This window comes from Bombina bombina, chromosome 4 (genome assembly GCF_027579735.1).
Source record: "Bombina bombina isolate aBomBom1 chromosome 4, aBomBom1.pri, whole genome shotgun sequence".
In the NCBI taxonomy this organism is placed as follows: domain Eukaryota; kingdom Metazoa; phylum Chordata; class Amphibia; order Anura; family Bombinatoridae; genus Bombina; species Bombina bombina.
The window spans coordinates 70,336,192-70,361,709 of NC_069502.1; the positions used below are offsets into that span (position 1 = coordinate 70,336,192).

A 25,518-nucleotide genomic window follows, 5' to 3' on the forward strand; every position below is an offset into this window, starting at 1 on the left:
CAGTGACCAATATAGCCACCTTTCTTTGCAAGGACACTCAAAAGCCTGCCATCCATGGATTCTGTCAGTGTTTTGATCTGTTCACCATCAACATTGCGTGCAGCAGCAACCACAGCCTCCCAGACACTGTTCAGAGAGGTGTACTGTTTTCCCTCCTTGTAAATCACACATTTGATAATGGACCACAGGTTCTCAATGGGGTTCAGATCAGGTGAACAAGGAGGCCATGTCATTAGATTTTCTTCTTTTATACCCTTTCTTGCCAGCCACGCTGTGGAGTACTTGGACGCGTGTGATGGAGCATTGTCCTGCATGAAAATCATGTTTTTCTTGAAGGATGCAGACTTCTTCCTGTACCACTGCTTGAAGAAGGTGTCTTCCAGAAACTGGCAAAAGGACTGGGAGTTGAGCTTGACTCCATCCTCAACCCGAAAAGGCCCCACAAGCTCATCTTTGATGATACCAGCCCAAACCAGTACTCCACCTCCACCTTGCTGGCGTCTGAGTCGGACTGGAGCTCCCTGCCCTTTACCAATCCAGCCACGGGCCCATCCATCTGGCCCGTCAAGACTCACTCTCATTTCATCAGTCCATAAAACCTTAGAAAAATCAGTCTTGAGATATTTCTTGGCCCAGTCTTGACGTTTCAGCTTGTGTGTCTTGTTCAGTGGTGGTCGTCTTTCAGCCTTTCTTACCTTGGCCATGTCTCTGAGTATTGCACACCTTGTGCTTTTGGGCACTCCAGTGATGTTGCAGCTCTGAAATATGGCCAAACTGGTGGCAAGTGGCATCTTGGCAGCTGCACGCTTGACTTTTCTCAGTTCATGGGCAGTTATTTTGCGCCTTGGTTTTTCCACACGCTTCTTGCGACCCTGTTGACTATTTTGAATGAAACGCTTGATTTTTCGATGATCACGCTTCAGAAGCTTTGCAATTTTAAGAGTGCTGCATCCCTCTGCAAGATATCTCACTATTTTTGACTTTTCTGAGCCTGTCAAGTCCTTCTTTTGACCCATTTTGCCAAAGGAAAGGAAGTTGCCTAATAATTATGCACACCTGATATAGGGTGTTGATGTCATTAGACCACACCCCTTCTCATTTCAGAGATGCACATCACCTAATATGCTTCATTGGTAGTAGGCTTTCGAGCCTATACAGCTTGGAGTAAGACAACATGCATAAAGAGGATGATGTGGTCAAAATACTCATTTGCCTAATAATTCTGCACACAGTATATATATATATATATATATATATATATATATATATATAGTTATAGATATATATTGTACCAAAAAACATCAGATATATGTAGAAATGTGTATTTATGAATAAACAGAACATTTTCTTCTATGTAAAGAACATTAGAATGTGAAATATTCATATTTCCAAGTTGGGTTAGTGCACTTGAGAGTATGCAATTGGGTTTGCATGCGAGAAGGTGTTATTTAACATTTTTTGGTCCATTGAATTCTATGGGGGAATACTTTAACCCGCGCGATATTTAAAAGTTTTACTTTCAACTTGTAATATGAGCGCTACCAGACGCGCGCCAAAATCTTACTTCTAGCGAAGTTAGCATGAGTGAGAGAGTTTAATCTCGCTACACTTGTCATCTGGCCATAAATTCTTAGAATCTGCAGATCACTGGCTGTCAAGGACAACAAACAGAAAAAAGCAGAATACCTAGATAGGCTCGGGAGCAGTAATGCACTACTGGGAGTTAGATGCTGATTGGTGGGTGCACATATATGTCTCTTGGCATTGGCTCACCCAATGTGTTCAGCTAGCTCCCAGTAAGGTATTGCTGCTCCTTCAACAAAGGATACCAACAGAACGAAGCAAATGTCATAATAAAAGTAAAATGGAAAGTTCTTTAAAATGTAATTCTCTATCTGAATCATGAAAGAAACATTTTGCGTTTCATGTCCCTTTAATGTATGATTGAGGCAAACCAGCCTCTCTTAAGGGAGAAAGCATGCACAGAAGTTTTACAGAAAAATCAGACAAGATGAATATTGGGGGCTAGATAACAAATAGAGCATTATTTAATCCTACTGCTAACTTGCTAACTTTGCTAGAAGTAAGGTTTTTGTGCGCAATGGGTAGCGCTCGTATCAAAAGTTGAAAGTAAGCCGATGAATGCAAAAATCGGAACCTAGAATCACATGCGCAAACATGATTGCATATACTCATGTGCACCAACCCAACATGAAAATATTAATATTTTAGATTACAATATTCTTCACATAGAATAATATGTTCTATTTATTTATAAATAAATATTTCTACATACTGTATATCTGATGGGTTTTTTGTACAATATATATTTAAACCTTTATATATATATATATATATATATATATATATATATATATATATATATATATATATATATAAATAAATAAACATGATTATATACAGGTATAGATATATTTAGGAATATTTATTTCAAAAGACATAAAATATATTCTGCTATGTGCAGAAAATTGGAGTGTGAAATATTTACACTAAATACACAGTAAAAGACTGTGATGGAAGCTTCCTTGAAACAGCAATATCCATCACAAATGGCAAACTACACTCATCTGTATATAGGAAACCAACAGATAGATGCAGCTACCTCCACAGCTCCAGCTCCCACCCCAATCACATAAAAAATCCATAATCTACAGTCAGGCCACCAGACAAACAAATGAACTCTGCCCTTAATACCCCACGTGAACACTTACTACAATACAGGGAGAAGAAAAACATATCACGTATCCCACTAGTTGTCAAATATAACCCTGCTGTAGAAGGAATACGAAAAAACATAAAAGACTTACAGCCACTACTCTTAGAGGATCCCACACTCAAAAAATCTTTCCAAAACCCCCTATCCTGGCACTCAGACAACCACCTAACCTAAAACAGAAACTGGCCCACTGAAAGCTACCCCTTGATAAAAAGAACATCCAGAATGGAACCAAGCGCTGCAACAAAGCTCTCTGCAAACTATGTCAACACATTTGTGAAAGCAGCACAGATAATCACAAGAGCAAATCCTATAACATTAAAGGGGCAATATCTTGTACTGTATATCTGGAAATGTGGTATACATGATACATTGCACTGCATGTGAAGTGGGATGTTATATTGGAGAAACAAGCCAAATACTACACCTTCGGATGAACTTACACAGACACTCAATCAAAAACCCCTGTGATACAAAATACTGTACCCCTGTTGGTCACCATTTCACCCAACCTAACCACTCCATCCAAAACCTCAAAATCAAAATTCTCAGAGGCAACTTCAAAAACACCATGGAAAGAAAAACCTTTGAAATGAAAATGATAATGCACGTCAACTTGCTAAATTCTGGACTAAATGTGGTTTCTTAACCCATTATCAAAATTTTTTGTAATGTACTTTCAAATACTGTAGTCAATTACATTGTATATTCCACACGCTCTATGCATAGGTACGCAGGTAAGCCTATGTCCACACTTTTGTCATTATTATTATTCCCCTTTTTTTTCTTTCTTTCCTTTCTCCTTTTTTGACTATCTTATATTCCGCTGTATACCTAATTTCCCATCTTTATTCATATGGATTCTATGTTGATACATAATGTCAGTATATGCTTTGTGTATTATTATATATTTCCCCTGCCTGTAATCTTTTACTAACACTATCTGCCTGTCTCCTAAACCCCCATCATGATTTTTATGACACCCCTCCTCCCCCTGCATTCAGACCTCTGTAACACTTTGTCTTTTTAGCCTGTGTTTTAAGATGTAATCTGTAAATTTCATCAAATTGGTCAGTATTGCTTCAAACTTGCTTCAGACTTGAAAGAGGAAGACACTCTTCCGAAAGCTTGTCATCTTATAAATGTATAGTTAGTACAATAAAAAAGTATCATTGCTCAATGCGATACTCTTGTTATTTTGATTATATATATATATATATATATATATATATATACAGTATATATATATATATATATATATATATATATACACACTAACTGGCCACTTTATTAGGTACACCTGTTCAATGGCTTAATAACACAAATTGCTAATCAGCCAATCACATGGCAGCAACTCAATGCATTTAGGCATCTAGATGTGGTGAAGACAACTTGCTGATGTTCAAACCGAGCATCAGAATGGGGAAGAAAGGGGATTTAAGTGACTTTGAACGTGGCATGGTTGTTGGTGCCAGACGGGCTGGTCTGAGTATAACAAAAACTGCTGATCTACTGGGATTTTAATGCACAACCATCTCTAGGGTTTACAGAGAATGGACTTAAATGCCTTGTTGATGTCAGAGGTCAGAGAAGAATGGGCAGACTGGTTCGAGACGATAGAAAGGCAACAGTAACTCATATAACCACTCGTTAAAACCAAGGTATGCAGAATACCATCTCTGAATGCACAACCTTGAACCTTGAAGCAGATGGGCTACAGCAGCAGAAGACCACACCGGGTGTCACTTCTGTCAGCTAAGAACAGGAAACTGAGGCTAAAATTCACACAGGATCACCCAACTTGGACAATAGAAGATTGGAAAAACGTTGCCTGGTCTGATGAGTCTAAATTTCATCTGCAACATTCAAATGATAGGGTCAGAATTTGGCGTAAGCAACATGAAAGCATGGATCCATTCTGCCATGTATCAACGGTTCAGGTTCGTGGTGGTGGTGTAATGGTGTGGTGATATTTTCTTGGCACACTTTCGGCCCCTTAGTACCAATTGAGCATCGTTTAAATGACACAGCCTACCTGAGTATTGTTGCTGACCATGTCCATCCCTCTATGACTACAGTGTACCCATCTTCTGATGTCTACTTCAAACAGGATAATGCACCATGTCACAAAGCTCAAATAATCTCAAACTGGTTTCTTGAATATGACAATGAGTTCACTGTTCTCAAATGGCCTCCACAGTAACCAAATTTCAATCCAATAGAGCACCTTTGGGATGTGGTGGAACTGGAGATTCGCATCAGGAATATGAAGCCGACAAATCTTCAGCAGCTGCGTGATGCTATCATGTCAATATGGACCAAAATCTCTGAGGAATGTTTGCAACACCTTGTTGAATCTATGCCACAAAGAATTAAATGGATAGTAAACCACAAAATGTTATTCTATGATACAGATAGAACATACAATTTTAAACAAATTTGCATTTTACTTCTATTATCAAATTTTCTTCATACTCTTGTTTTCCATTGCTGAAGGGACAGCATTGCACTACTGGCAGCTAGCTGAACACATCTAGTTGGCCAATCACAAGAGACAAATGTGTGCAGGCACCAATTAGCAGCAGCTCCCACTAGTTCTATGATATGTGGGTATTATTTTTTTAACAAGGGATACTAAGAGAACGAAGCACATTTAAAAATAGAAGTGAATTTAAAAGTGTCTTAAAATGACCTGATCTATCTGAATCATGCAAGTTTAATTTTGACTTTCCTATCCCTTTAAGGCAGTTCTGAAGGCAAAAGGGAGTCCAAACTGGGACTAGCAAGGTTTACCTAATAAAGTGGCTGGTGAGTTTATATATTAATACACACACACAGTATATATAGATATAAATACATACATATCCATATTTATATTTATGTATCTCTATCTTAAAGCCCTTTACAGACTTTTTTTTTAATACCTGAGAACTAATTTCTTTGAGCCCTTATAACTTGTTTGTGCATTATTTTTTGAACAATGTTTTTTAGACGGTGTTATTATGAGTGTAACTGTACTTTGTAATGTATTTTTTTTTTTTAACTTTTTTGTTTAGCGAAAAAGTTAACCAGAGCTCTGAGGACGAGGTAATCATTCCAGCATAAACTGCAATTGCGCTCAAGCGATCGTGTTTACTTTCAACTTGTACCACAAGTGGTAAACCCGATGTGCGCAAACACAATAAACCTATTTTTGCTTGTGCCTAACTGTTAGCTGAACTAGCTGAACACATCTAATGAGCCAATGGCAAGCAACATATGTACATAGCCACCAATCACTAGCTAGCTCCTAGTACTGCAAAGTCAATTAAAAAAAGTTTCTTAAAATTGCATCCTCTATATTGATTGACTTTCTGGTCCCATTAAAGGGAGATTAAATAAAGTAGAATTGCATAACCATAAACTGTATAGTAAAAGGATATTGCAATAGCACTTACTCTTAATTTTAACAAAGCAGTAAAAAAAATGACACATTTAAAAATGTATTTCAATTTGCTGGTCGCTTGTATCATGTGACAGCCATCAGCCAATCACAGACTCATATACATATACACTGTGAACTCCTGCACATGGTCAGTAGCAGCTGGTGCCTCAGAGAATGTGCTTATAAAGACTGCACACAATTTGATTATGGAAATAAATAAAAAATAAAAATAAATTAGAAACTTCATGCTCACACGGAATCGTGACATTTTAAATTCGATTGTAGTGTCACTTTAAAGAGTCAACAGCACAAAAAGTGCAAAAGTCCAATGTGTTTTCATTTTCTCTGAAAAAACATTTTGGACAAGAATATAGACAACAGCACATAATTGTCTGGAAACCTGTAACTATCAGTATAGTCAAAGCTCGTTAGGGTTGTATTTCTTACGTGATTTAACCTCTTCCAGCATTTAGGATAAATACTGCAGACAAAAGGCGGTGAAATTTGGCATTTGACTAAGCACATTCTAGCATAAAGCGAAAACACAGGAAAGCACAGTCTGCGTCCTTACTAAAGCGTTTTTGCACATCCTCCGGAGTATTTTGTTACTACAGGGGTTCAGCACTTAAATGTCAGGTTGTTACAATGCGATTCCCTGGGAGAAAAAGCAGCTGTTTGTCCGGAAGTTTCCAACACAGATGCAGCTGATAACATTCTGTTTTTAATTGAGACGAACATTGTTAAAATGACTCTAAATTGTACCATGTGTATTATTATTGCCTTTGCAGAGCGTCAGGATATTTTATTCTTCCCAGAACACAAGACTATTATGATGCACTACAGCATTTTCTGCTTCTAAAATATATTTTGAGAGAATATTCACTTTATCACAAACACCTGCCTTGCATGACACTATTTTGGTGAATTATTTGCAACACACATTTTCAGAGCTCCTAGCTGTTTTTTCAGGATTATGTTTGGGATCTCTGTCCTTTCTGCCTCATTATTTACCCTATTAATGTCCCTTTTTCTATGAAAGTGAAATGGGACCACCCCCAAATGCCATCCAGAAAAGGCTAAACTCCACCCTGCCATGTGAAGTCATGCCATAGACCCTACCCTTATAAAAACTAAATTAAACCTATGAACCCCCCAGTTCCCACCCTCAACAGTGGAAGTCCTACTCGATACTGTGCAGTGCTATGCCCCCTAACTTTATTTATTGCAGCATCCCAACTGTACAACTTTGAAGTGCGAAATGTGACAACTCACAAGAGTCCCTGTGTTTTGTCCAATTTTATGGTCATAGTCTGTTTTACCAACACCCTACTTTTTGCTAGATTGGTCCCGTTTTGGGAGCCCTGTTGTGTTATATATTCCAATACTTTCCCTTCTGGATAAATATGCCAATTTCATAAACTTAAAATACACTTAGAGGGAAAACTTAAAGGAAAATACTTAAAAAACGTTCATGATTTAAATAGGAAATGTAATTTTAAAAAACTTTCCAATTTACTTTTATCACCAATTTTGCTCTGTTCTCTTGGTATTCTTTGTTGAAAGCTAAGTAGATTCATATGCTAATTTCTTAGACCTTGAAGACTGTCTCTAATCTGAATGCATTTTGACCACTAGAGGGCATTAGTTCATGTGTTTCATATAGATAACATTGAGCTCATGCACGTGAAGTTACCCTGGAGTGAGCACTGATTGGCTAAAATGCAAATCTGTCCAAAGAACTGAAATGAGGGGGTCAGTCAGCAGAAGCTTAGATACAAAGATGATCACAGAGGTAAAAAGTGTATTTCTATAACAGTGTTGGTTATGCAAAACTGGGGAATGGGTAATAAAGGAATTTTCTTTCTTTTTAAACAATAAAAATTCTAGTGTTGACTGTCCCTTTAAAGGCAAACACAAACTATTTACTGTTATTTTAAGGAAGTTTACCAAGTGTTCTTTATTATTAATTATTAGTAATTAAAAGTTAGAAAACAGAGTGTGTGTGAGAGGGCACTTGGAAAGCTTAAACACTAAAGACTATATACACATGTGCAGGGTCCTATCCCTTTAAATGTAATTATGCATATGTGTATATAGTCTTTAGTATTTAATCTTTCCAAGCGCCCTCTCACATACACTCTGTTTTCTAACTTTTAATTGGCAACCCTGTGAGGAGGTTTCTTTAGAGAGTGGTTTACACTCCCCTAGCGCGTGCCCATATTTCTTTTATTGTACAATAATTCAACTACAGTGTGTTTGCTTTGTGAAGTACTTAAATTAAGGACAAGTTTGCTTAATGCCCTGAAACACCCACATAAACAAACCATCCATCAGTTTTTATTGAAAAAGAAAGAACATGCAATGTTACTGGCTATACTCTGACCTGTTCCAAGAATTACTCATATTTCATTTACCATATTATCTTTGGTCACACCCCAAATAAATTACTGGAGCATAAACATGAGAAAGGAAAGTACACCGTGTCTTTCTTTTATTTTCCTTTTTTCTGTTAAAATACCAATAAAATAAGTTGCAGAACATAACATATCTATAGAGATATAGAGAAAAATAAACGCCTAGATTACGAGTTTTGCGTTAGCCTTGAAAAGCAGCGTTGAGAGGTCCCAACGCTGCTTTTTAACGCCCGCTGGTATTACGAGTCTGGCAGGTACAGGTGTACCGCTCACTTTGTTCCGCGACTCGAGCATACCGCAAATACCCTCAATTGCGTATCCTATCTTTTCAATGGGATTTTCCTAACACCGGTATTACGAGTCTTGGAAAAAGTGAGCGGTAGACCCTCTCCTGTCAAGACTCCTACCGCATTTAAAAGTCAGTAGTTAAGAGTTTTATGGGCTAACGCTGTAACATAAAACTCTTAACTAAAGTGCTGAAAAGTACACTAACACCCATAAACTACCTATTAACCCCTAAACCGAGGCCCCCCCAAATCGCAAACACTTAAATACATTTTTTAACCCCGAATCTGCCGACCGGACATCGCCGCCACTGTAATAAATATATTAACCCCTAAACTGCCGCACTCCCGCATCGCAAACACTAGTTAAATTTTATTAACCCCTAATCTGCCGTCCCTAACATCGCCGACACCTACCTACATTTATTATCCCCTAATCTGCCGACCGCAATGTCGCCACCACTATATTAAATGTATTAACCCCTAAACCTAAGTCTAACGCTAATCCCCCTAACTTAAATATAATTTAAAATAATCGACAAAAAATACTACAATTAAATAAATTATTCCTATTTAAAACTAAATACTTACCTATAAAATAAACCCTAAGCTAGCTACAATATAACTAATAATTAAATTGTAGCTATCTCAGGGTTTATTGTTATTTTACAGGCAACTTTGTATTTATTTTAACTAGGTAGAATAGTTATTAAATAGTTATTAACTATTTAATAACTTCCTAGTTAAAATAAGTACAAATTTACCTGTAAAATAAACCCTCACCTAAGTTACAATTACACCTAACACTACCCTATAATTAAATAAATTACCTAAATTGACTAAAGTTAATAACAATTAAATTAAATAAACTAAAGTACGAAAAAAACCCACTAAATTACAGAAAATAATAAAATAATTACAAGAATTTTAAACTAATTACACCTAATCTAATCCCCCTAATAAAATAAAAAAGCCCCCCAAAATAATAAAAATCCCTACCCTATACTAAATTACAAATATCCCTTGGCATTGCCCCAAAGTAATCAGCTCTTTTACCTGTAAATAAATACAATACCCCCCCAACATTAAAACCCACCACCCACACACCCAACCCTACTCTAAACCCACTCAGCCAATAGGATTGAGCTCGCATTAAGGTAGAATTAAGGTAGAAAAAAATCCAACCAGCCAATAGGATTTTTTCTACCTTAATTCCGATTGGCTGATAGAATTCTATCAGCCAATCGGAATTGAAGGGACGTCACTTAAAGGTACCGTCATTTAGTGTTAGTCGTCGGATGGAAGAGGATGCTCCGCGTCGGATAGCTTGAAGATGGACCCGCTCCTCTCCGGATGGATGAAGATAGAAGATGCTGCCTGGATGAAGACTTTTGCCCGTCTGGAGGTCCTCTTCTGCTCGGATCGGATGAAGACTTCTGGCCGTCTGGAGGACCACTTCTGCCCGGTTGGGTGAAGACGTCTCAAGGTAGGGTGATCTTCAAGGGGGTAGTGTTAGGTTTTATTAAGGGGGGATTGGGTGGGTTTTAGAATAGGGTTGGGTGTGTGGGTGGTGGGTTTTAATGTTGGGGGGTATTGTATTTATTTACAGGTAAAAGAGCTTATTACTTTGGGGCAATGCCCAGCAAAAGGCCCTTTTAAGGACTTATTGTAATTTAGTATAGGGTATGGATTTGTATTATTTTTGGGGGATTTTTTATTTTATTAGGGGGATTAGATTAGGTGTAATTAGTTTAAAATTCTTGTAATTATTTTATTATTTTCTGTAATTTAGTGTTCGTTTTTTTTCGTACTTTAGTTTATTTAATTTAATTGTAATTAATTGTAGTTAATTTAGGTAATTTATTTAATTATAGTGTAGTGTTAGGTATAATTGTAACTTAGGTAAGGGTTTATTTTACAGGTAAATTTGTACTTATTTTAACTAGGAAATTATTAAATAGTTAATAAGTATTTAATAACTATTCTACCTAGTTAATATAAATACAAAGTTGCCTGTAAAATAAAAATAAATCCTAAAATGGCTACAATGTAACTATTAGTTATATTGTAGCTATCTTAGGGTTTATTTTATAGGTAAGTATTTAGTTTTAAATAGGAGTTATTTAGTTAATAATAGTAATTTTATTTAGATGTAGTTAAATTATATTTAAGTTAGGGGGGAGTTAGGGTTAGACTTAGATTTAGGGGTTAATAACTTTATTATAGTGGCGGCGACGTTGGCGGCGGCAGATTAGGGGTTAATAAGTGTAATTAGGTGGCGGCGACATTGGGGGCGGCAGAGTAGGGGTTAATAAATAAAAAGTAGGTGTCGGCGATGTTGGGGGCGGCATATTAGGGGTTAATAAGTGTAATATTAGGGGTGTTTAGACTCGGGGTGAGGGAAAACAGTGCGTTAGCCACGCACACCATTACCGACAAAAACTCGTAATCTAGCCGAAAGTGTCCTCATATCAGTCCAGTGCTCTGAGTAACAATAATTGTAGCACTGGGCAGTTGCAGTTTGTTTTCACGTCCCTTTAAACTGTATTACTTTGGAATGCTTTTTTTTATCTGCTTTCAAAACTATCCAGGCTGCCTCTCCACGTCCCTTTAAACTGTATTATGACTTTTATATCTTTGAGTTCAGGACTATTTTGCTATCTTTCATTTGCTTTGCTGTTTAATTTTAGCCTAAAATTCCTCTCAATTTGTTCTCCCACCTTCAATCTAATTTGCAAATGTGCAACTCCTGTGTAGCTAGCAGCAAGTAACCAGGTGTCTGAAATTTAATAAATTATAGTTACATCTCACTGCTATAAACAGCAGAACACAGGCTCTCCTGGGCCCTGTGTTTTATGTGTCCTTGAGTTACAAGTGGCATTATTGAGTTTGAAACGGGTGTTAGAAACTTGAGGGGGAAACCACAATCTTCATCTCTAACAACCCACTAACAGGTAATCCTCATTAATTATACACCTGCACAATGCTTTCTATGTCCTTTCTGCTCTTTCTATCTGCCCTTCTCCTAAAACTTACTGCATGTCCCTTTAACAATAACCCCCTCCATCAATATGTCACTCTCCCTTCTCTTTTCCCCTATGGTATCCTCTCATGAACTACTATGTCTCCTTAGAAATATTTCCCCATCTAACGCTTCTGCCTCCAATGGTACCCGCTCCCACAACTCTCACTCTCAGCTTCTCACACTTCTGCTACTGCTTGCTGCTGGTGACTCTCCTAACCCTGGACCTGCAGCAATCACCAAACTTCCACACTCTTGCTCAGCCTCCCACAATAAATTCTCTAGGTCATACAATCCTAACAATCTCATCTCCATTAACCTTCAGTGATTATCCGTTTTCTTTTCACATGCTCTCTGGAACGCTCGGTCTGTCTGCAACAAGCTTTCAACCATTCACGACCTTTTTGTTTCTAACGCATTCAACCTTTTAGCAATTACTGAAACCTCGCTAAATTCTACTTACACGGTTTCCATTTCTGTTCTCATGCATGGTGGTCTCCACTTTAGCCATACACCTAGGCCAAGTGAGAAACATGGCAGAGGTGTTGGTGTCCTGCTCGCCTCATCCTGCACCTATCAGTACCTGTCCCTGATCCTATCACTTTCCTTATCTTCCTTTAAAGTTCACTGCATTTGCCTGTTCTCCCCCCTCTCTCTTAGACTGGTAGTCCTCTGCCGCCCTTCCTTTACAACTTTGTCGTCTGTCCTCCTCACTTTCTCTCTACAAACATACCCACTTTAAATATTTAGGCCTAGATTTAGAGTTTGGCGGTAGCCGTGAAAACCAGCGTTAGAGGCTCCTAACGCTGGTTTTAGGCTACCTCCGGTATTTGGAGTCACTCAAAAAAGGGTCTAACGCTCACTTTTCAGCCGCGACTTTTCCATACCGCAGATCCCCTTACGTCAATTGTGTATCCTATCTTTTCAATGGGATTTTTCTAACTCCGGTATTTAGAGTCGTGTCTGAAGTGAGCGTTAGAATTCTAACGACAAAACTCCAGCCGCAGAAAAAAGTCAGTAGTTAAGAGCTTTCTGGGCTAACACCGGTTCATAAAGCTCTTAACTACTGTACTCTAAAGTACACTAACACCCATAAACTACCTATGTACCCCTAAACCGAGGCCCCCCCACATTGCCGCCACTCGATTAAATTTTTTTAACCCCTAATCTGCCGACCGCCACCTACGTTATCCTTATGTACCCCTAATCTGCTGCCCCTAACACCACCGACCCCTATATTATATTTATTAACCCCTAACCTGCCCCCCACAACGTCGCAGCCAGCTACCTACAATAATTAACCCCTAATCTGCCGACCGCAAAGCGCCGCAACTTAAGTTATCCTTATGTACCCCTAATCTGCTGCCCCTAACACCGCCGACCCCTATATTATATTTATTAAACCCTAATCTGCCCCCCTCAACGTCGCCTCCACCTGCCTACACTTATTAACCCCTAATCTGCCGAGCGGACCGCACCGCTACTATAATAAAGTTATTAACCCCTAATCCGCCTCACTAACCCTATAATAAATAGTATTAACCCCTAATCTGCCCTCCCTAACATCGCCGACACCTAACTTCAATTATTAACCCCTAATCTGCCGACCGGAGCTCACCGCTATTCTAATAAATGTATTAACCCCTAAAGCTAAGTCTAACCCTAACACTAACACCCCCTAACTTAAATATAATTTAAATCTAACGAAATTAATTAACTCTTATTAAATAAATTATTCCTATTTAAAGCTAAATACTTACCTGTAAAATAAATCCTAATATAGCTACAATATAAATTATAATTATATTATAGCTATTTTAGGATTAATATTTATTTTACAGGTAACTTTGTATTTATTTTAACCAGGTACAATAGCTATTAAATAGTTAAGAACTATTTAATAGCTAAAATAGTTAAAATAATCACAAAATTACCTGTAAAATAAATCCTAACCTAAGTTACAATTAAACCTAACACTATACTATCATTAAATTAATTAAATAAAATACCTACAATTACCTACAATTAAACCTAACACTACACTATCAATACATTAATTAAATACAATACCTACAAATAACTACAATGAAATAAACTAACTAAAGTACAAAAAATAAAAAAGAACTAAGTTACAAAAAATAAAAAAATAATTACAAACATAAGAAAAATATTACAACAATTTTAAACTAATTACACCTACTCTAAGCCCCCTAATAAAATAACAAAGACCCCCAAAATAAAAAATGCCCTACCCTATTCTAAATTACTAAAGTTCAAAGCTCTTTTACCTTACCAGCCCTGAACAGGGCCCTTTGCGGGGCATGCCCCAAGAAGTTCAGCTCTTTTGCCTGTAAAAAAAACCCACATACAATACCCCCCCCCCCAACATTACAACCCACCACCCACATACCCCTAATCTAACCCAAACCCCCCTTAAATAAACCTAACACTAAGCCCCTGAAGATCATCCTACCTTGTCTTCACCTCACCGGGTATCACTGATCGGTCCTGGCTCCAAAATCTTCATCCAACCTAAGCGGGGGCTGGCGATCCATCATCCGGTGGCTGAAGAGGTCCAGAAGAGGCTCCAAAGTCTTCCTCCTATCCGGGAAGAAGAGTAGATCCGGACCGGCAACCATCATCTTCCAAGCGGCATCTTCTATCTTCAGCCGATGAGGACCGGCTCCATCCTGAAGACCTCCACCGCGGACCCATCTTCATCCGGCGACGTCCAACTGAAGAATGACGGTTCCTTTAAGGGACGTCATCCAAGATGGCGTCCCTCGAATTCCGATTGGCTGATAGGATTCTATCAGCCAATCAGAATTAAGGTAGGAATATTCTGATTGGCTGATGGAATCAGCCAATCAGAATCAAGTTCAATCCGATTGGCTGATCCAATCAGCCAATCAGATTGAGCTCGCATTCTATTGGCTGTTCCAATCAGCCAATAGAATGCGAGCTCAATCTGATTTGCTGATTGGATCAGCCAATCGGATTGAACTTGATTCTGATTGGCTGATTCCATCAGCCAATCAGAATATTCCTACCTTAATTCCGATTGGCTGATAGAATCCTATCAGCCAATCGGAATTTGAGGGACGCCATCTTGGATGACGTCCCTTAAAGGAACCGTCATTCTTCAGTTGGACGTCGCCGGATGAAGATGGGTCCGCGGTGGAGGTCTTCAGGATGGAGCCGGTCCTCATCGGATGAAGATAGAAGATGCCGCTTGGAAGATGATGGTTGCCGGTCCGGATCTACTCTTCTTCCCGGATAGGATGAAGACTTTGGAGCCTCTTCTGGACCTCTTCAGCCACCGGATGATGGATTGCCAGCCCCCGCTTGGGTTAGATAAAGATTTTGGAGCCAGGACCGATCGGTGATACCCGGTGAGGTGAAGACAAGGTAGGATGATCTTCAGGGGCTTAGTGTTAGGTTTATTTAAGGGGGTTTGGGTTAGATTAGGGGTATGTGGGTGGTGGGTTGTAATGTTGGGGGGGGGTATTGTATGTGGGTTTTTTTACAGGCAAAAGAGCTGAACTTCTTGGGGCATGCCCCGCAAAGGGCCCTGTTCAGGGCTGGTAAGGTAAAAGAGCTTTGAACTTTAGTAATTTAGAATAGGGTAGGGCATTTTTTATTTTGGGGGTCTTTGTTATTTTATTAGGGGGCTTAGAGTAGGTGTAATTAGTTTAAAATTGTTGTAATATTTTTCTTATGTTTGTAATTATTTTTTTATTTTTTGTAACTTAGTTCTTTTTTATTTGTTGTACTTTAGTTAGTTTATTTCATTGTAGTTATTTGTAGGTATTGTATTTAATTAATGTATTGATAGTGTAGTGTTAGGTTTAATTGTAGGTAATTGTAGGTATTTTATTTAATTAATTTAATGATAGTATAGTGTTAGGTTTAATTGAAACTTAGGTTAGGATTTATTTTACAGGTAATTTTGTAATTATTTTAATTATTTTAGCTATTAAATAGTTCTTAACTATTTAATAGCTATTGTACCTGGTTAAAATAAATACAAAGTTACCTGTAAAATAAATATTAATCCTAAAATAGCTATACTATAATTATAATTTATATTGTAGCTATATTAGGATTTATTTTACAGGTAAGTATTTAGCTTTAAATAGGAATAATTTATTTAATAAGAGTTAATTAATTTTGTTAGATTTAAATTATATTTAAGTTAGGGGGGTGTTAGTGTTAGGGTTAGACTTAGCTTTAAGGGTTAATACATTTATTAGAATATCGGTGAGCTCCGGTCGGCAGATTAGGGGTTAATAATTGAAGTTAGGTGTCGGCGATGTTAGGGAGGGCAGATTAGGGGTTAATACTATTTATTATAGGGTTAGTGAGGCGGATTAGGGGTTAATAACTTTATTATGATAGCGGTGCGGTCCGCTCGGCAGATTAGGGGTTAATAAGTGTAGGCAGGTGGAGGCGACGTTGTGGGGGGCAGATTAGGGGTTAATAAATATAATATAGGGGTCGGCGGTGTTAGGGGCAGCAGATTAGGGGTACATAAGGATAATGTAAGTAGGGCGGCAGATTAGGGGTTAATAAGTGTAAGTCTAGGGGTGTTTAGACTCGGGGTACATGTTAGGGTGTTAGGTGCAGACGTAGGAAGTGTTTCCGCATAGCAAACAATGGGGCTGCGTTAGGAGCTGAACGCGGCTTTTTTGCAGGTGTTAGGTTTTTTTCAGCTCAAACAGCCCCATTGTTTCCTATGGGGGAATCGTGCACGAGCACGTTTTTGAGGCTGGCCGCATCCGTAAGCAACTCTGGTATCGAGAGTTGAAGCTGCGTTAAATATGCTCTACGCTCCTTTTTTGGAGCCTAACGCAGCCTTTATGTGGACTCTCAATACCAGAGTTATTTTTATGGTGCGGCCAGAAAAAAGCCGGCGTTAGCTACGCGGGTCCTTACCGACAAAACTCTAAATCTAGCCGTTAGGGACTTCAAAATCTCCATTGATAACCCATCTACCCCTGCTGCCTCTAAACTTCTCTCACTCACATTCTCCTTTGGTTTGGTCTCTCACAGTCCACCCTATTTCCTACTCACCGTGATGGACATTCTATTGACCTGGTATTTTCCTACCTCTGTCGCCCCTTTCCCATTTCTGACCACCTGCTCGCCTATAATCTTAATATATTGTCTAAACTCACCTCTCCTCTCCCACGCAACTGTAGAAATCTGAATGCTGTTGATCTGCTTCAATTTTCCAAACTTATCAAACATCTCCTCCCTCACACTTCCACTATAACCTGTCTTGACCTTGCAACAGCCCACTATAACAATACTCTCTCCTCTGTACTTGACACTCTTGTTCCTCCCCAACTGCCCAAAATCCCACACCGCCAGTTACAGTCCTGGAACTCTGAACAAACACGCTACTTGCAAAAATGCTCCTGCACAGATGAGCGAGTATGGAGTGGAGGAAATCTCGCTCTGAACCTGATTTTATCCACTGTAAGTTAATTATTCATTCATACACATCTGCCCTACAGTTAGACCCTAAACGACTCTTCTCTTCTTTAAACTCTCTCCTCTCCCCACTTGCACTACCCACTCCATCTGTCTTTAGTGCTCAAAACCTGGCAGACTACATTTCAAACAAAAAACATACTATCCGAAGCACCATGCCAACACTAACCTCCAGTCCTCTAACTTTACCCTCAGTCACCCCCTCTGCCACTGTCTGTACCTTCTCTCTAGCCACAGAGAATGACGTTTTTACCTACTATCTTCCTCACAACTCACTACCTGCCCTCTCGACCCTATCCCTTCCCAGCTAATATCTTCTCTGTCTGCTACCCTCACTCCTACTCTTACTCATATATTCAACCTATCCCTTTCTACTGGTTCATTTCCATCTTCTTTGAGAAATGGAATTGTCACTCCTATAGTTAAAAAACCTCCCTTGACCCTAATTCTCCTGCAAACTAATGCCCCATATCATTGCTTTAACTAACATCAAAACTCCTGGAAAACTAGTTTATGACCGCCTAACCCTCTTTCAGTCCACCAACTCCTTGCTTGACCCCTGCAATCTGGCCTCTGTTCCCAGCACTAAACTGAAACTGCCCTGACCAAGAATACTAACAATCTTCTTTCTGCTAAAAACAACATCCACTACTCTATACTTATCTTACTTCACATCTCAGTTGCCTTCAACACAGTCAACCACCCCTCCTCCTACAAACCCTCAGTTCTCTTGGTTTCTGTGACACTGAGCTCTCTTGGATACATTCCTATCTTTCTAACAGGTCCTTTCCTGTGTCATTTGCTGGCGGTGACTCCTCTTCAATACCTCTGTCTGTTGGAGTACCTTAAGGCTTTGTCCTTGGTCCTCTACTCTTTTCCTTTTATACGTCATTACTGGGTAAACTTATCAACAGTTAGGTCTTCAAATATCACATCTATGCTGATGACATAGATCATTAGCTTTCACCCAATGTACTTTCTCATGTCAGTGACCGCTTAGCTGGCATTTATTCCTGGATGGCCTCTCATCACCTAAAGATTAACATGTCCAAGACTGAGCTCCTTCTAATCCCCTTTCTAGCACCACTCCGATTTCTGACTTCTCTATCACCGTTGATGATATCACCAGGTACCCTTCACCCCAAGTCTACTGCCTCAGAGTTACACTTGACTTTAACCGGTCCCTTATCCCCTACATCCAATTGTTCTCTTCATCCTGCTTACACAATATTTCCAAAATTAGCCCCTTTCTGAGTGCTGAAACCACAAAGCAATTAATCCACTCTTGACTTGACTACTGCAATAACCTACTCACTGGCCTTTCTCTCTCCTTAATCTCCCCATTCAATCCATCCTAAATGCCTCTGCCAGGCTAATCCACCTTTACCGTTGCTCTGAATCTTCTGCACCTCTCTGCGAGTCCCTTCACTGGCTCCCCATTCACAACAGAATTAAATTAAAAAATTTCACTCTGACCTATATAGCCCTTACCAATGCCGCTCCCTACTACCTATCCACCCTAATCAACAAATATACTCCAGCTGCCCACTCAGACCCAAGAAATATCTGCTCCTTGCATCTTCGATTATCCCCTCTTCCTATGCTAGACTGCAGGACTTTTCTCATGCGGCACCAACCAACTGGAACTCTCTCCCGCGCAAATGTCAGACTTTTCCCTAAACTGCCTTCTTTTAAACGCTCCCTAAAGACATTTTTGTTTAGGGAAGCCTAACACCCAACTCTCCTATCCTTCTTGATTGTAAGTTCCCATTCTAATAGGGTCCTCAACTTCTCCTGTATGTGTTTGTCAAATTTTGTCTCTTCTCTTTCAAGTTTTGGATCATTGTTTTATTTAAACACGTATTCTTGGACTAATAATATAGTGGCATCTGCATTTGCTCCACTGTTCATTAGACCAGCAGAGTAATACAACTACACAGCTACACTGGTGAACTGGCATCTGAATTTTAGTCCATGAGAAAGTCCTTAGTCATGACAGCTCATGCAATATAGTGTCATTATTCCGAAATATTTTAGATGTGCTGACATTGAAAATAGCAAATACGTTACTCTTAGTTTAATGTGTAGTGATAGGAGTTAAAGGGACACTATACTCAATTGTTTTATATCATAGCTATGAAAGAGCAGCAATTACTAATTGGCAATAGCAGGGCCGTCTTTAACACAGGGCAAAAGGGGCAGCTGCCCAGGGTCTATTCTCACAAATAAATATAAGCAGAGAACTTTTGACTGTGTGTCCCCCATGCCAGACTGATGATGTAATGTGACATGGGGGGCACACACAGTCAGTCCTAATACTGTCACAGTCAAAAGTTCTCTGCTTATATTTATTTGTGAGAAACTGTGCCAGACCGTGCCGGTGTCATTATGTGACATGCCAAGCTAGTGTCATGTGCTGTTTTAGATGTGCACTGTGCAGCACTGAATGCTAAGCCCTAACTCTGCATTCAGTCAATCACACTGCATCAGAAAAGGTCCTGCTGGGGTTACCACTGTTACCAGCCCAGGTAACTGCTCTGGTGGTGGGGATTGTTTCTGGGTAGGGCTGACTGTAGACGCATGCAGCAGAAAGCTGGAGTGGCAGGCACGTGAGGATTTGATCATCTGTTCCGCTCTTTTCAGTCTTGAGGCTGTGTGACTCGTCTCACACTGCATCTATGCAGCCTTGGACATACAGCATCCAGGCTGCTGGTCCCCTTAGCCCCGCTCTTTCTGCTGTGACCCTAAGATCAAGTAACTGAAGTTTGTTAGGGGAACAGTGCTTTGTAGAAAGGTGTCAGTGGGAAGAATAAGTGAGAGGGAACTTGTTCCTAGCAAAGATGTGGCATGTGCTGCTGTGGCTGATGTATAGTGTCATGCTGATACTTCACACATTAAGTTAAGGTTTATTTTTATAGGTTTTTTTTTCTCTCTCTGTCTCAGATTTTACAGCTTCCAATAGTAGTTCTGCTGTTCTAGTCAGTAAACTTAGATTTGTCTGCACCTCCATGCTTCCTCCTCAGTCTTTACCTTGCTTTGCTCCTGTTGGCTGCCCTAAATCTCTTTAACCTGCTAACCTCACACCAGAATCACATTCAAAAGCATATTAAATTAACCCACAGTGTTTATATATGTATTTACTTATTAGTACTGCTTAGGTCCAGTTTCACATATTGCAATTTATTTCATTTTTTAAATGATTAGCCCAGCAGTGGATGATCCCATTGTTTTTTGGGATGTTGGGGTGGAGAGCGAAATTGCATGGGGGGAGGCCCAAGAAAATGTTTGCCCAGGGTCCAGTCAGTATTAAAGACGGAACTGGGCATTAGTAGCAAAGTACCTAGCAGCTAATAAACATTAGTAATATGTATCTATCAGCCAAAAAATATTGGTAGGAAATTCCATTTAGCCAAAAAAGTGTTAGTAGGATGTTCCTATTGCCCAATGAGCATTAGTAGGACATGCACAAGTAAAAGTGCTGTATTTCCTTCAACTGAAATATAAACTGATTTTACTTTGCATTTTGTTTCAGGGGAAAAAAACAAAAATCAATTCAAGATCTTTTTAAATATTTTTTCTTTCACATGAACGATAGATATTTTTGAGTACAATTTCCTTTTAAAAATCCCAATACTGACATTTGTAGTTAAAGATCAGAAATATAATTGTATCAATTAGGAAATACAGATCTAGCAAATACATGATTTAGCAAACATGACATTGAATGGTTTTTGCTTCTTCAGTCTATGTTTGTCACACAGAGGATGTAAAAGTATGTACAGTATATGTTTGTTTTACCTGCAAGAATGAAAACACCAACAAGGATGAGAAATACCAACAAATACAGGCCAACCACAGCGTACTTCAGAGCCGCTATAGAACCAAGCTGGCCGCATCGTCTTGATGGTCTTCTGCCACCTGATGGACCTGTATAGAACAAAAGTTCAATAAATCAATACATTGTCAGTTTGATATTTTGAGATAAAAATATTAAAGGGACATTAAATAAAAAAAATATTGTACATATGAAAGTTAATTGTCTAACATGTTAATCATTTATAAAACAAGAAAATAATATAAACGGACAGTTTACCCTATTTTTTTCTTCACTTTAATTTGTTTTCAATGATCCATTTTACATGCTGGGGTGTATTAAATTGTTTACAAATAGACCCTTTTACATTATTTTTGTATTTGAAATAGCTGCTTTTTCCTGTAATATCCCAACCTATTCTGAACGTTTCTAGACTTAATTATAGGTTGAAGAAAACCTGTGTTTACATAGCCAGCAGATAAAATTACACTACCATTAGGAGTTAGAAGAGATAAGTAATACAATTGTTCTAAGTATTGGGCTTTGGTTTACAAAAAGTGATAAACTAAGGGTAACAGATTTCCCTGCAAGCTCAGCACATTTTGATGGGTTATGGTTTCAAATAACAAAATAAGCTATTTCAAATATAAAACTAAAACTAAATGAGAAATGTCTCATACATTTTATGCTCTGCAGCTGGTATAACAAGTCTTTAATGTAAAAAATATTATACAGCAGACTGTCCCTGTCATGAGATGTAGGACACAGCAAAGAGGGTACACCACTATTTTATTGTACAGCATGGGAATATACATCTGGTACCATTGATCTCACTTAGTAACTGCCACATAGACAATAATGGACCTAAGACCACGCCCCCATCCGGTGACGTCACTTCCCACTCTCATCACATCTTCCCCCTTTTCAAAGGACAAAGCATACATTTTTTTTTTTTCATTTCAATACAACAAATAACAAGGTATACAACAACAGTTTTGTATAGTATATAACAAATAACAAGTTAAAGAAAATATAAACAACATGAATTACATCCTGACTTGAACATCGGGGTAGACTACCCTAGTCCACAGTGACCATGGGATTATTCCGGTCACTGCTCTAACTAGTGCTTCCGGTCATACTTCCGGTCACTGCTCTAACTAGTGCTAATCCCGATATTGGGCCGGAAGTTTCACCACTCTTCCGCTTGCTGTAACTCTACATGAACTGTCCTCTGATACAAAAGAAGGTGATTGAGAGTCTGCTGGAGGCAAAGACATATCTCTGCTGTGGTTTTGCTGAGGGGAAGGCACCCCTCTTCAAACAGGGGATCCCATTGGCGGTGGTACTGAGGCATCCTGTTCCAAACTCTCAGGTACAGGCTGAAGATGTTTTCCATTTCTACGTGTGACTGTCCATGGTGATAAAATGTTACACCTCCCAGTACCAGCACATTTTGCAGAAATGGGACATCAGGCCAACCAATTAAGGTATCTTGTTATAGATAGTGCCCTCAAAAAAACCAAAAGGGGGGACAGAAATAGGGATTTACTCAATAGGGAAGCCAAATGGATTTGGCGTTTAAACAGTATGTTTCCCAAGGGGCTCAATAGGGAATTTGATCTTCTTCCATTAATTTGACATTTATAACCTGTGAAAGTATACTTATTAATATATTTAAAATGGTGGGTAATTTGCTGCATTTGTTTTTAATCAGGGAACCTAATACACACATAATGAATATAGGGTTAATGTTAAAAAGGTTTTTTCCTTTTCCTTGTAAAATGAGCTGTGATGATGTCATTTTTGTTAACCCCTCCAATGTGTAATTATTGGTTACCTGTTTTATTCTTAGGTCAATAAAAGATGTGTTTTTTGCATTTGTAATTAGCTTGAGAAAGGGGCAGGAGCCCCGAAACGTTACTCTAATAAAAGGTATAGCCTTTATACTGTGTGCCACTTTGTGTTTGTATGTGCGACTGTCCCTCCATCAGTAAGAACTACATAAGACCTTGGTTCTGGAGAGAGTCCAATTACCGTAGCAGGCATCTTCCATTTCTTCTCATCATCCAGTTTAATTCTTACACTTTGCCCTGCATTCAGCTCCTGCAAGGGCCTCACAGAGTGTCTCCTGTCGTAGAAAAATAGATAGCCCCTTTTTGCCTCTTCATCCCTCCTAAGAACTTCGTCCCGAGGAATAGAGCTAGTTGGCTGGAAGACACCCACAGAGGGTAAGGCTGTGCGAATCTGGCATCCTAGCATCAGCTGTGCCGGGCTAAACCATGTGGCTTGAATGGGGGTCGCCCTATAGGACAAGAGGGCCAGGTACGGCTCAGATTGCTTCAAAAAGAACTTTGTTGTTTGGACTTCCCTTTCAGCCATTCCATTGGCCTGCGGGTAATGTGGACTAGACGTGTAATGTACAAAATCATATTCTCTGCTGAAAGAACTGAACTCTGCAGAAGCAAACTGCATTCCGTTATCACTCACCAACTCCATTGGTATGCCCCACCGGGCGAACAAGCTCTTGAGACGAGTGATAACTGCTTGACTTCATTCAAGGGTGCAATCTCCAAATACCTGGAATAGTAGTCGATCACAACTAAGTACTTTTTCCGTGCGGCTCGCACAAATCCGCAGCTATTTTCTGCCATGGACCTGCAGGCAGCAGAGTAAAAATCAAGGACTCCCTTCTCGGAGTAGGCCGGCGTTCCCGGCAAAAGGCACATTTTGACACATGGCTTGCAATGTTGGAACTGATCCCAGGCCACCACACTGCCATAGCTGCCCTTTCTCTGCACTTTGTAATGCCTAAGTGGCCATCATGAATCCTGTTTAACATCTCCTGCCGCATGCTGACAGGAATAACAATGCGGTCCTGGAACAGCACCAACCCATCCAGCTCCGTGAGCTGCAACCTTTCTGACTGTTAAGAACTTAAAGACATCCAGGCTGCTCTCGGGCCAACCTTCTTTTATGAACTTTATAACTTCTTGAAGGTCTGCATCTAAATATGCCTCTTTTCTTATTTGTTCTAGCTTCCCTGAAGAAATGGACTTAGAGGCCAGAACTGATCTACATACACCTTCACATCTGATTCCGTTGAAGATTCTTCAGCAGCAGCCAGCAGGAGCCTGGAAAGTGTATCTGCTACAACCAGTTGTTTCCCCGGCACATGCACTGCCTGAACGTTGACCCTGAACAGCCTCATTAGAAGTCTCTGGCATTTTAGGGGTGTTTTGTCAATGTCATAGGAGTTGATTAGAGGGACTAGAGGTTTATGGTCAGTCTCCAGACTTAATTTCTCTAAACCCACTAGGTAACGCTGAAAGCGCTCACAGGCCCAAACTGCAGCCAGACACTCTCTCAATTTGGGCATATTTTGACTCAGCAGTCGTCAGTGTACGGGAACAGTAGGCGATGGGCTGTAGTTTGTTCTCATTCAACTGCAGGAGTGCAGCCCCAAACCCAAAACTGCTCGCATCAGCACTAACCACAGTCTTTTTGGAAGGGTCGTAGAACCCCAACACTGGGGCAGACCCCAGCAGGGACTTGACCTGCATAAAAGACTTTCTTTGAAGGTCCCCAGACCCAGGCAACATCTTTCTTTAGCAACTCTGTGATAGGGTGTAGTATTGTGGATAAATCTGGAAGGAACCTGCCCACAAAATTTACAAGGCCCAATATTTGTCTCAGCTTATGTACATCAGAAGGACTTTTCATCTGTTCAATAGCACAAATTTTATCGGGGTCTTGCTTGATGCCATCCCCATTGATGATATGCCCAAAGTAACATAACTCAGCTTTCCTAAAATCGCATTTCTCCTTATTTATCTTCAGCCCGGACTCTCTAATAGTCTGCAGCACACAGCTCAATCGCTGATCATGTTGCAAAAGCAAAACTGACCTACGGTGTAATGAAGGTAGTCAGTTTGCGGCATTTTAGATCTAGAGGTATCTGCTACAAGCCGCAGGAAGCATTCAGTGTAGAGAAGAACTTTGCCCCAGCCAATTTCGAAGCTATGTCTTCAAGAGTTGGCAGCACATATCTCTTTCTTCACCGCCTCATTCAGCCTTTTCAAGTCTACGCAGATGCGTACTTTCCCGTTTTTCTTCACAACAGGCACAATGGGGGCACACCAGTCAGTTGCTTCAACAACTTCTTCAATAACCCCCATATTCTTCATATGCAGAAGCTCCTTCTCCACTTGAGGCATGAGCGGGAACAGGTTTCTATGGGGAGTGGTAATGCTGTATGGGACTTTAAGAGATATACGGACTGGGTTGCAATTCAGTAGGCCCAATTCACCAAACATATCTTCTGAGA

The 25,518-nt window shown here is 39.5% G+C and overlaps 1 protein-coding gene across 1 annotated transcript in view; it reads right to left on the minus strand.

The window, feature by feature from the left end:
* The window catches only part of SCARA5 (scavenger receptor class A member 5), an 807,029-nt gene that overhangs the window by 637,637 nt on the left and 143,874 nt on the right, over positions 1-25,518 (minus strand). The window contains exon 3 of the mRNA XM_053709505.1: positions 21,176-21,304. Coding sequence (XP_053565480.1) covers positions 21,176-21,304 — 129 coding nt within the window. The remainder of the gene's footprint in view (positions 1-21,175; positions 21,305-25,518) is intronic.